The sequence below is a fragment of the Corvus moneduloides genome, chromosome 5 (assembly GCF_009650955.1).
Source record: "Corvus moneduloides isolate bCorMon1 chromosome 5, bCorMon1.pri, whole genome shotgun sequence".
In the NCBI taxonomy this organism is placed as follows: Eukaryota; Metazoa; Chordata; class Aves; order Passeriformes; family Corvidae; genus Corvus; species Corvus moneduloides.
Window position 1 is genome coordinate 12,359,492 of NC_045480.1, and position 13,346 is coordinate 12,372,837.

Below are 13,346 nucleotides of genomic sequence, written 5' to 3' on the forward strand. Positions count from 1 at the left end.
TGTAGGTTTTCAGGCTAAAAGAAGATCATATTATAATTAAATAGCTAGAGCTTGTATAAGAGAATAGGATAATTATCCATCTATATAATCAGAAATTTATAGGAGGACATGTTAAACAAATGTGATTTTTGCCACATAAAATGTTACAGAAATTTCTCAAAGTCATAAGAAAAAACTACAAATTCAGATTTCATTGCCTTTAAGTGGTAACTAACGCCTCTTACGTCTTTGAAAATGACCCCTAAATTACTGAATTTGATTATATTTGCCCTACATAATCACTAAGGGCAAAAATGAGGACTCCTTGTGATTTTTAAATTTAGGTTTTATTCCATGCAAATTTACAGCTGAAGTATTTACCCATTGGACAGTATAAATAAAAGTAGCTGAAGAACCTCAATGTGGTTTTCCTGGGACTTGGTAGTATTCCCCTTTTTAAAGCCTGGCAAGTGGCAGGGCTGCTGAAGGGGCATTTCATCACTCTGAGCATCAGGAAGCGGCTGCAGATCTGCCAGGACAGTGTGGGAATTAACAGAATCCACAGATCTTAAAGGAATGTTCTCATTAGGAAGGACGCTTTTCTTCTCACCCTTTCTGTGTGCCAAGGTTGGTATCTCATCAGGGAAACCGTCAATACAGAATATTTTGAATGAGCATGCAATAAATAATATTTTTTTACTATATTTGGGCTATAGGAAAAATAATTTTCCTGGTATAATGAGTGATAAGTAGAACAAAGATCATATGGGAATAAAATGTAGCTGTTTGATCCATTTGATAATTTCCATCTGGATGGCATTTGCTTCCCTCAGTGAAGGGAATGGGAGCTGCCTATTTCTAGGCAATCTGTTGAGTTTCTTTCACAGAAAAGGACAGTTTAGCTTTTCCTTCCATATGGACATACATTAATACATTTACAAATGTTGTTCATATATCTTTTTTTTTTTTAGATCCTGTAAGAAGTCTTAATTCCTAGGTGGGTTGGGATGTGGGTTGAATATTCTTTTTTCTTTTTTTCCCAGAAATCAGTAAGAGAGGGGAAAGACTCCCATTATTCTGTATAGATAGGTACTAGTTAATTTACTAAACCAAAAGAAACCTTGCTTGTTGGAGCAGAAAGCAAGTTAGCTGTAATGAGACCAGAATTATCATTGTTCCTCTGGGCCTGACCATGCTGGAGGAATGGAAGTCTGCAAGCGTGACTCCAGGCTATTGTGGGATCCAAGTCATGCAATCTGTGTCGTAAATTAAGCAAGTTCTACCTCAAGATTCTCCCTCTGGAACAGTGAAGTATTCTAAACATTAAGAGGATCATTATAATCATAATGTCATCTCAGCTAACCAAAGAGAAACTGTTTTCTTAGTACAGTGAGGTGACAATGGTTCATGCTGTGGTTTTGCCACTGCCCCAGGACTACTGGATCTTGTGCCTTTGTAACATTTTTAATTAGCTTTTGATAAGACTTGTGTATCAGAGACAAAACATCAGAGCTGATTCACTTTGGCACCCTGGGTAGGCAGACAGGTCTGTACCCTGCTCCCCTCACTGAGCACATTCATTCCAGCGGGAATTCCTCCCTCCCAAAATGTCATGAGGTACCCAAGTTCAATAAGCAGATAGGCATTGATGCTTTTTCCTTGGAATACTTTCAGTTGAAAAGTTATTCTGTTCTCTGCATGGTAGTTTTTTTTTGGAAGTGCTTGTGTCTAAAACCTTTGGAAAAGTGTAGAAATCTCTTTCCAATATCCCTGCACATAAAAGCAGGAAGGAACAGTTGTAGTTTAAGAGGAAAACCCTATTTTCTTCATGAAAAACAAGTTTGAATTTTTTTTCATTTGCCAAGCCCACATGATGTAATCCTGCAGAAATGGGATATTGTGTGACTGCCTGGAGCTGAGGAAAGGTGCAAAACTTAGGAAAAGGGTATGAATCAGTGCCTGGTGTTTTAGGGCCACACCTCCTTCATCCTCTTCTTACTAGTAGGCCATGGATATTGTTTATTCTCTCCTTTTTAGTCTGCTGTGGTGGATGTGCCCAGACAGCTTGATTGCAAATTCATCCACAGAACAGTTCAGAGTTAAAACAGCCTTTTTTTGCTGCCACTGATAATCATTTGCCACTATCAGCAAAATTGCCACCTGTAATCAGATCTGTAAGAGCACAGATGGCTTCCAAATGCACTAATTCAGTACCAGAGCTGTGATTTTAGCAGCAATTGCTCCTTAGCATTTTGCACCTGGAATTTTTACTCATTTTCATATTTATCAAACAGCTGTAAATTGAGAACTCCAGCTTGCAGGTACTTGTGATCTAGAGAAGTCTGAGAAGGATGATTACACTCCAATTTCAACAGAGGCTTACCCTGATTCAGTTAAACTTCATTTAGGGTCTGGTCCTCAGAGGATTTCAGTGCCTTGTCAATCACGTATTTCATCAGTGAGTTTTTGGATTTCAAAGCTTTTTTTTTTTATTTCCATTGTCCTATCTACTTGTTGGTAGACTGCACACGAGTAATCTGAGACAGAGCAAGCTCTGCCTGCTTACATGGTGGACTTCACGTTTGGGATGTGCAATCCAAAAGACAATTCCTGACTTTCAGAAAATAGGTTTTTTTTCCGTGTTCTGACCTTTAACAGTCTGCACCAGTGAACAGAGCCATGTCACAGGCAGCTGGTAGGAAGGCACTTGCCTCTTTCACAGCCTGCATCTGATATGCGAAGGGGGGCCCCACCAGTGCCCCAAACACAAGGTTTTCCCAGTAAGGTGATACAGATCTCTCTGCTGGGAAGTTTTGAAATTTCATGTGGTTGTAAACAAAGTATTTATCTGGAAAAAAAGGATTCCATGCTGGCTTGGCTGGCTGTATGCATCAGGAGTGCTCATAACTGTCATGTGACAGGAGGGGATGAAAAAGAGTGTTGGTTAGGTTTCTGGTGACAGGGAGTTTCATTATTCATGTAGTCCACAAGTCACAGTGAAATTATGAAGGATTTAAGGCTAGCGGGTTGGGTTGGCTATAAGTTTCTTTCATACTCATTTTAAAGGAGGTGAGGAGGGAGAGGAAAAAGATTTAAGAGAGGAAATAATGGAAACACAAATCTATCCAGGAACAGAAGCGGAGGTTGGTGGAAAAAGAGATGAAGTTGTGTTGAGTCAGAAGCACTAGAAGAAAAACAGGCAAATGTGTGTTAGGAAGGACAAAAATTTGTATGTGAATCCTTGTTTCTCAATTGTGATGGTTATGTTTTATAAATTGTATATATACTTAGCACACATTTAATTCTTCAGTAAAGCGTAGTTAAAGCCCGGAACATTATGATTTGTCAGCTTCCTTCAGGGATAGAAGGCTTTTTATACTGCTTAATGACCTATATGGGAAAAAATAATGGCAGTAATTGCTTGTCTTTCTCCAAATTGGTGTTGGCATGGAGCGTTTTCAGCAAAATAACTGAAATAATATTCAGGGTGAACCATAGTTCTGGATTGTCTTGTATGTATGTGGCTCATGTGATAATTAAAAGGGAGAAAACCCAGTTTTTATTAGATTTCTTAGAGATGCATTAAAAGAAGAAAATGTCATGTGATACATTAGGCTATGCTTCAAAAGGGGGAGAAAAGGAGGCAGTGTGGAGCCTCCTTCTGTTCCCCAGAGTTTCAAAAATTCATGGCTGAGACAGTCAATGTAAACATTTTTCATATGAAGTTCAGTCTCATCGTGCTGGAGGCCTTTGTCCCTCCACAGCAAACGGCCAGAATGAGAAATCTTCATGTGGGTTGATTCCGAAGGGAAAGCACGTGTGCCTGGCTGAAGGACTTCCTGGGGGAGGGAGGGAGGGAATGGGTCAGAATGAGGAAACAGATGTTGTCTAGGCAGGAGTTCCTGCTAATTTTGTTTGGTCACCTGGCTGCTCCAGAAACCCTGTGACAACACATTTTCAGCTGAGAGCCTTTTCATAGACTAGCTGTGACAAATGCAACACCTGGTTTCACATAGAGACAGCTGATGTTGGTTACTTCTGTGTCACTTCAGTTGCAGTTGGGGATTTTCTGTTTTTCTTCTTCTGAAAGTAACTGAGACACAGGTAGTGTCTGGTTAGCTAACACAAGTTAAACAGCCAGCTGAAATTTCCTTCCTTTGCCAGAGCCCTTAGAGCTCTCTTTGTGCTCTCTAAGATTTTATCCAGACAGATCATGGCTTTTTCAGTCCTGGTGATGTGTGACAGTTGGATCTGGCTAATATCTCTGCCCTTAATGAGTTATTAAAGTGGGCAGCATCATTAAGAATTTATTTTAGGTCTTTTTCAGACCTTTTAGTTATGAGACAGCAGTGGCTACTGCTGCCAAAAGGGGCTTTGCTGCTGCTGAGTCGTGGCAGGACAGGGCTTGTGCAAGTTGCGCTTGTGTGGTACCCCCACACATGCTGACACTGTGGCGTGGGCATCCTGTAAGCAAATAAGTTGCAGCATTCAAATTACTCTAAGGCATAATTGCTTAAAAATTGGCTTTATTCTTACTTGCAAAGTTACCCTCGTGTTTTGTAGGCATATACTAGAACACAACTAGTGAAGTCAAATAGCCAGATTGTTGTGTTTTTTCTTATGCTTAGAGAAAGCAGACTTGTTTGTGAATAGGACAGAAATATGCTTATTGCCAGAAAAGAAAGACCCATAAAAAAATGAGCCAGCAGCTGAAAGCAGATACCTTGGGAAAGAGATGGGAGCAGACTGGTCCTCTCCAGGACTTTCATAATTTTCTACTCAAGGACTTCCTGAAGCAGAGTTGGTTTCTATTCGGTCAGTGAACCTTGATAGATTTTCCTTCTATTAAATTGTGAAGTCTCTCTTGAACCCATATGAACTTTTTCTCTTTGCAGTATTCCATGGAAAGGACCCCCACTCTTAGTTACATGTTAAGAACCATTTTGCCATGAACCTGTTACCAGTCAGTGCATCCTGGCCATTGTCATTCCCGGTTTCCCTCTCCACTTTGGCAAGGTGTACTCTTGCCAAAGAATGAGTCTTCACTACAGAGTGTAAAGTTTGCAAAAGAATCTGTCTAGCAAACAGCATCTTAGTTTACTCGCAGCTTTTGGAATCAAATTTCCAAAGCCATTTCATGTCATACTATATAGAGTAAACATTTTTGAAAAGTCCTAAAACCTCTCTCCTTCAAAATTGCAGTTTTTATTGTAAATGGTCTCTTACTATTTTTTCTCTATTTTTAATTAAGATAGAGTACTCATTGAGTCAATTCCAGAGCACAGGAAGACTTTTGGAGGTATAATAAATATTGTAATCTGTGTTCCTTGTCATAGGAACACAGGATAAGTAGTGGGATGGTGAACTAAATTACAAAATAAACACCTTTTATTTTTGTATTTTGGTTAAGTACTTCCATTTGATATACATGACATTTCTCATGTTCTGTCTCCTGTATGGCTCCAAAGTATTTTGCACTCTGGAAATCCTCAGTTTTACATATTGTCTCAGGTTACTACAGTCAAGGGCAAATTAAATAGGAAAAACAGAATGAGCGTCTCTTCTTGTCAACCTTTTTAAGCTGTGTACACACAATTAACATCTCCAGGCTTCCTCTTGCCTTTTCAGTTACTACCTGTTCCGATGGAACTTTTAAAGCCAAAGTCTTTATGTCTTTAGGTCACATTTCTACCCCAAAGTCTCACTTGTCGTACTGTTGAATATTAAGAAAGACAGTCAGCTTTTTCCAGTTGAAGTGTTGTGTTTCTCACATTCCTGCCTTGTGAATTTAGCAACTATTTATTTCAGATGTTGTCTTTTTATTCCATCCGATTCTATTACACCTGCATTTCTTTATTCACTATTTTGTCTGTTAAATAAAAGTCCCTTTTTATTAAAGTAATTTTACTACCACGTGATGCAATATTTTAATGCAAATTTATTAGACTGCCTAGCTAAAGCTGAAGATAGTGACTGATATAAGTAGCGTTTTTCTAATCTCCATATGGAATTAATAGGGAAAAATCACAGTGTGGGTCAGTAGTGGTTGATACTTGAAAGCTGTGTCCCCGTTGAACCAAAGCATTCAAAGCATGTGCTGAAATTGCATTGTAACTGGAATGCTGTATTGGCCAGGGGGGTAACAACTGACTTAATAGTATGAACTTAGATGAAATGTTGTGCTGAACTGGGGACACTGTTAAATTGACTTTCCTCACTAAAGCAAAAACTCCAGTGCCTGCTTTTACACTATGTCAGTGATTGAAAAAACTAATGAAAAGACTCTTCTTGTTGTATGATTTTTGTTTTCTCTCCAGGGATGAGTTTACCAGTTGGTTTGGTCTGTATTATTTAACAGTGGAGAGAGGCATCCTGATGTTCAGAGATGTGGATGAACTAGGGTGGTGCAACAACTGACAATGCAGAATGCAAGGTAGGTTCAATAAAAATGAATATTTAGTGGTTTATCTCAACAGTAAATAAGTAAGTTTTATTTAATTTTTATTCTTTTATTTTTTTGGTTTCATTTAGATAGAGCAAACCCTCTATGCTAATTTTTAGGAGTGTTAAATTTCAAATACAGCACATCGATCTTGAAACACTCAATAAAGTCAATAGAACCATTTCTGGTGACAAACCCACATCTGTCATTTTTTGCACAATGGTCACTGACATATAATCTATTCTGTTGCCTTACCAAAAAAAAAAAAATGAAGCCAGCAAACTAAGTAGAAATAAATATCATCATTTATGATATTAAAACATCATAATAGTTTAAAAATATATTATTTAAAAATGTTCTTAATGTATTTATTATATTTTTAGCTGAAATACCATGCTTATTTATATTTCCTATTCACTTTAGAAGGCTGGAATTCTTGCTCTCATTGGTTCTGGTCCATCAGTTGGACTTGGTCAGGACTCAGGTTGTGCACTGTTGCTGAGTCAGCCAATTCGCATCAGCTATTTACCTGCCTCTCTGAGCTGTGTAATGCTTGCTTTGATTGCATTCAAGATCCACACAGTCCTAGTGAGGAACTTAGCACACTCCACATGCCCTTGAAATACAGCAGCTTTATCCTTTACTGAGGTACAAAGAGATTAAGTCCAAAATTGTGCATAGTCCGTAGCAAAACAGGGTATCAAAATCTGGTCTAAATCCAAGGGCAGTGCACTAAGCACTGGATCCTTTCAGATCAAGAAGGAAGAGTTTACACATTTTTACCCAATACAAATAAATGTAATAAAAGCTGTCGTGATTTTAATGGGAGATTGAGTTATGTATTAATTAATCTGGAGTAAGGCAGCTCTGGGGGGACCTTATCACTCTCTACCACTACCTGACAGGAGCTTGTAGCCAGGTGGGGGATGGCCTCTTCTCCCAGTAACAAGTGACAGGAGGAGAGGAAATGGCCTCAGTGTTGCACCAGGGGAGGTTTACATTGGATATGAGGAAAAATTTCTGCAGAGAAGGTTGTCAAGCACTAGGACAGGCTGTTCAGGGAAGTGGTAGAATATGAAGGTATTTTAAAGATGTGCAGATGTGACACTCAGGAGCATGGTTTGCTGGTGGACTTGGTAGTGCTGGGTTAATGGTTGAACTTGATGATCTTAAAGGTCTTTTCCAACCCAAATGATTCTGTGATTCTAAATAGATTTAGTACTTGTGAAAGGTGCCATACTGGTTACCTGGGACATGCAGGAGTCCTATATTCATTAACAGACACAATAATTTACATTGATCTAGCTACTGAAAGCTTGTGTAGGCTTGAAAGAGATACTTTTCTACAAAAATGAGAGTTCACAGTCCGGACTTTGATCCTTTGGTTGCCTGAAAACTTAGATCACTATTCATGGAGGAAACATGCTACTGGATTCCTTATGAGATTCTGAGAACTTCCCTGCTGCTCCATCTTCCCGTTTCACAAATCAGAGTTTCCTCACTTTCAGTGTTTCCTCTGTCTGCCGCATTATGCCCCTTTCACATTTCACTCCCTCTGGAGACCTGCAATGCTGTTAACCATTTTTCACAGCTCCTGGCAACTGGCTGGACGGGAGACAGTGCTTGCTGCAGCTCACGTGGGTCTAGGTATGTGCTCATTTTAACCAGCATATCTGTGCTGACTGAGTCAGGATCACTTGGCTCTTTCTTACATATGAAAATTGAAATAGCTTTCTGATTAATTATTTAAAATGCATTCTATTATCAATATATAAATTTAGTACATTCTCTTGTTTATACTGCTTTGGTATAGATGCAATATTAAGGGTACACAGAGTGTTCTGCTATTATTATCTGTAGTTTAAAATTATGTACTCTTTGCAGTTCTTCAACATCTTCCTGTGCACATTAATTTTAAATATGTATCTTTGCTGCCCTTTCCATTTCTCTAAACACAGTCCCTATGAGTGTAACATCACTACTCCTAGTCATCCTGTCATTTGGATTTATGCAAGTGTTATCTGAAATGGCTTATGAACTTTCAGAGGCATGTTGTTTCCATCTTCTTATCAAGGCCTTGGTCCTGCCTCATTAAAGACAATAGTAGTCCCATTTTCTTTACTATTCATACAGTAACCCCTACTGTAGCTCGATGTTTAAGATGTCACTATAAACATGCACATTTAGAAACAGATCTTTAGGCTGTTTAAATTGTTTGTGTTCCATCAGAATAAGATAGTAGTTGCATTTTTTTTGCTCACAGTTGCCGTATGTTTGTGTCCAGTTTTTTTGGTCAGTGTTTATACTGTGGTACTCAGGAGAATTTTTTGCAAACAGAAATTTCAGTTTCATGGCTGAAGCCCTTGCTCAGCAGCAACTATGAGCTGATTCTTTGAGCAGTCCATTTGAAATCCACTGCTTCCTGATGATTAAGTTGCACTTTGCCGGGCAAAGCTTAAATTAAATCCAAATGATCCAAGTTAGCTGAATGGACTGAAGGTGTACACACCAACTTAAAAGAGAATTTGGATATATCTGCACAGCCCCAAGCAGAGGGGAACTGGCATGTATATGTGCCACTTCATTTGTGCAATGAATACTGGGTCAGGTCAGAGGGATTCCTGTGGCTTTCAGTAGCACAGGCACAGGCAGACCAATCTAGTTGCTTCCTGTGAAAGCCTGGAAATTTATCTTTTGTTTGAAATTAGCCTGAGAGTTGCCTGAATGCTAAAGATGTTTAATTATTTAGAGATGCTTAAGCAAGTCAGTTACCTAAATATGTATGTGGGGAGGAGGGGAAGAAGAATAATGACGATAGGATTCAGCCTAATATACTTAGCCTAGGTTTTTCAATTTTTACATATATATTACTGTCTTTGTTTACATATATATTACTTAGCTTGTTGCCTTTCTGCAGTAACTGATGGATGTGAATCAGAGGATAAGCTTGAAACCAGATATTAGAAAGCTTTAATAGGACAATTTCTAGTCAGCCATGTGAATACCACAGCTGTGCTGGGGTCAGAGAGGCTTTTATGTTGTTTGTCTCCAAGTCTGACAGAAGATCTACTTGCCCTTGAGTCCATCTAATCAAATCAGGATTAAGTAGAAGCTATGGAACATAGATCACCCTGTAATAACCAGCTATGACTTCGTGAGCACCAAAGGTAGTTATCCATCCTATATTAAATCATATAAACATGTGCTTTTCACATCACCTTCTTAACTGTTTTTGTTTTCTGCCATGGTTATACCCAGATGAGGAACTGAGGAAGTCTGCCATGAGTTCAGCAAGTACTAAGGTAACCCAAGTCTTTGCTGAAAGACATTAGTTTTTCTATTAATATTTAATCTGGAGCAACCACTGACCTGCATAATTTGATAGAGATGGGTGAGCTTCTCCCTGAACACCCCTAATGCTCTCATGCTTTCTTCACTTTTTAGAAGCAATGTAAACAAATAAACACCAAACACTGCGTTGCCGAAAAAAGCGTGAAACAAGCCAAGAGTACTTGGTATTGCACATAAATTTTCCTGTCTTTTCCTGAAATTCCTCTGAGGGCTCATCAGTGTCTCTGAGCTGGTTGGCTGCTCAGGGGCTCTCCTGGCGCACTGAGGTGGGTTCCCAGCACGCAGTATGTGATGTGCCTTCTCAGGCACACCTTAGCTTCTGCTGGGATTTGTGGTTCTGCCCCCAGTGAGCCCCTGGCAGACATCAAGTTACTCATCCTAAGCAGTGGGATGAGACTCAGTCAGTTTGCCCTTGGTAGCATTGCTTCTGCTCAGCTTTCTCTGTGCTTTGTGAGCTCTGAATGCTGAGGCAGCTTCTGAGTCTGTTATGGCAGCTCTTTAGGAGCATCATTTGCAGTTATTACTCTGAGTACACCAAGATTAGGTGTATTTCTCTGAGCTATAGTTAAACCTGAATATTATTCAAAACAAATTCTATGAAGTCGTTATCTATGCTGCTTTGCCTTTGTGTTCTCTTTCCCAGAAATCTTAATCATCTGGAATGATTTGATTCAGCCTGTGATCTAAAAATGCTCTTTTGACCCTTTGTTTCTTGTGTCAGTACCCTGCATCTGTCCTTGGAAATTCAATACCTTCTTCCACTGCAGATACTGGTTCCTTTCTCTGCCAACTGTGTGGGTGATAAAACTACGAGAAGAAATAGGGGAAACTATATAGCCATGTGACATATGGGTTTTTGTCCCTTTGCCCCCACTCCACCTCATCTCTGCTGCAGGGGTCTCTTCCAGCACCTCACGCCAGTGAGCTAGCGTCTGCCAATAAAAATTACAATAGGCAAGATCATTTCTTTCTGTGTCATGTGACATTCTCACAGATACTAATTGCTCCCTTGCAGGTGCTGTGAAGGGAGTAGGGTTCTCTCAAGGGCTGTGAAATACTAGCATTTTTATGTCATGGATATTATAGTATTCTGTCCCACAGGAACAAGAGAACTTTTTTTCAGTGCCATTAACATTTAGTTCCCTGAAAGATTGAGATCATAGACTTGCAACCGTAATATTTTTTAGCATGAAATAACTAACTTAATTTATAAACAATATATTGACTTTTAGTGAGGTCTTTACAGCAGGAGTCCAGATGCCAAAACCTAGTGCAGTGAAGTACTTTGCCAAAAATATATTTCAAAATTTTCTAAAGAAGATAATAAAGTCTTTAAATGGCAAATATTTAAGACCTGCATTGCTCACAAGTGTTCTGACACTCTTGTGTTATAGATTAAAAGAAAACTCAGTGCTATACCTCTCTGTATCTCATTTCATATACCATACATTACCTATATATACTACATAGCACATGAAGTACAGCAATCTCTGCTGCTGCAATCAAGTAAAACTCCTTTCAAGGCAAAGGATCAGTACTCATTTACTAGCTTGGTCTAATATTGTATCACAAGAAGTTGTGTAGTGAGTAGTATTGCTAAAAAGGCTGTACAAAACTCATTTATTTTGCCATTAGTATTTGTTCTCTTTCCAGGCTGTCCTAGAAAACTCAATCTCTCTGGGTCCATTTCAAATCAGTGTTCAGACTGCTGGTGTTTCTGGCTTGCTGTCTGAGAAGACAAATGTCACGGGCAGTTGTAGGAGAGAAGCCCCATGATTTGAAGTTCAGTTTTGCTCTGAAAAGCACCAGCCTGTCACCAGCTCTTGTAAGGCAGCAGTTGTGCTTGTCATGGGAAAGTTAATGCCAATGTTTATCCCCACAACATCTCTGTGCCGAGTCCATGCTATTTTCTTTGTTGCAAAAGCATCTTTAATTTAAATATAGGGACGTTCTAATAAGAAGACACTTTCACACCAAAGAACCCCTAAAGGGTCAGTACTACATTCATTTATTGGTTATTCAGCAGAAATGCACAAAGTGGTCCAGTGCTTTTTTTTTTAACTGAAGCATCTGTTTGTGATTCCTGAGTAGATATCATGTATCTGAGTAGAACAGAGTTTCAGTGCCTCATTAAAGTTCCAAGTGACAGCAGATGGAGTCGAAGCTGGGATTAATTGTTAAGGAAAGTGAGAGGCGAGGGAGTTTTATTTCAGTTTTAAGAATCAAACCTCCTGTCCTAGTTAACTCTGAGATATTTGGATTTGATACAGATTGATAAGGAGGTTACTGTAGCTGGGAGATAAAGAACAACCTCAGATCACCTGATTAGGAGGTGATTTTATTCACTGTAACATGAAAAAATGCTAGTAAGGACACAGTGAAAGAGTACTCAGCTATGGAAAAGTTTGCTTTGAGGATTTAATAAAACTAGTACGTAGGGACTTATGGGTTAGAAATACCGGGAGTTCAAAGTTTGGAGGATCTTCTGAAGCTTGGCTAAAAAAGTTACAATTTCTCTTTCTGAAGAAAGTAAGAGGCATTATGTCTTGGTGAAGAGTGAAGAAAAATGCTGGCCTGGTAGAGAGGGTCTCTGATAAAAAGATTTTAGCTAGGTCTTTCTATGGTAATTCAAATGCCTTTAAAAGTCAGGTTCCTGCACTGCATGAAGGAAAAGAGTTTCTCACCAAGAATGCCTGTTCTGCAAGGTGTGACATCTGAGTTTGGCTGGGAGAGCCATTATACAGTGCTGGTTACCCAGAGATTTCCTTGACATGAGCAGTTCTGCGTTATACTCATCCTAGAGCACAAGTGGAATTAATAAATTCCTGCTGTTATGTGCCCTTGCATGCACAGGCTGACATCAGTAAGAAATGACAGTTGTTTAAATGCTGTTACTGGTTCAGTTTTGGGAATGCTTTGTAGTGCTTTTGACAAGCCACCAAGCCCTTCAGTACAGTAGCTGTGGCAGGTCTGGCATCTTAAAATAATATATGTGATATTGTAACATAGGTACTTAGGTCTAAAGCTGACTTTTTAACCCGGAACAGAGTGACAGATGTTCATGTGTGAACATGCTTGGTAATGTTCCCTTTTTGCTGTTGTGTCTCCAGGGTGGAGATCCTCCAATTTATTGGACATGACTCCCACATCAAGTGTCCCTGCACAGTACATGTCCAAGGGAGGGGAGAGACTGTGCTGTCCATTGCTGCAAAAACGCAGTCACTCAGCCTGCTGGATTACAAGCACGACACAAATTTACTCATTTGAAACAGAACTTTGTTTGATTTGGGATTTTTTATTTTTGGTTTTTACCTTTGAAATCAAAACTGGAAAATCTTGACTTCACACAATTTCTGGCAGCATTAGTCTTGATGACAGATATGAAATAGTAAAAGGAAATAGTCTTGATACAGACTAATAAGAGAGGGGTGTCTTCCTTGCTTATGCTGTATATTAGTCAAAGCAAGTCATTTACTCATCTAAATGACAAAGCTGTAATTCTTGTGTGTTTATTGCTGAACAGTAGATTCTGCATGTTTGATGGTTTATTTTTAATTAATGCTTGTAAAGCTTA

The 13,346-nt window shown here is 39.1% G+C and overlaps 1 protein-coding gene across 1 annotated transcript in view; it reads left to right on the plus strand.

Annotated features, from left to right (window-relative positions):
* The window catches only part of C5H4orf50 (chromosome 5 C4orf50 homolog), an 81,391-nt gene that overhangs the window by 42,287 nt on the left and 25,758 nt on the right, over positions 1-13,346 (plus strand). Inside the window, exons 15-16 of the mRNA XM_032110299.1 lie at positions 6,297-6,412; positions 8,013-8,068. Coding sequence (XP_031966190.1) covers positions 6,297-6,334 — 38 coding nt within the window. The 3' untranslated portion in view covers positions 6,335-6,412; positions 8,013-8,068. The remainder of the gene's footprint in view (positions 1-6,296; positions 6,413-8,012; positions 8,069-13,346) is intronic.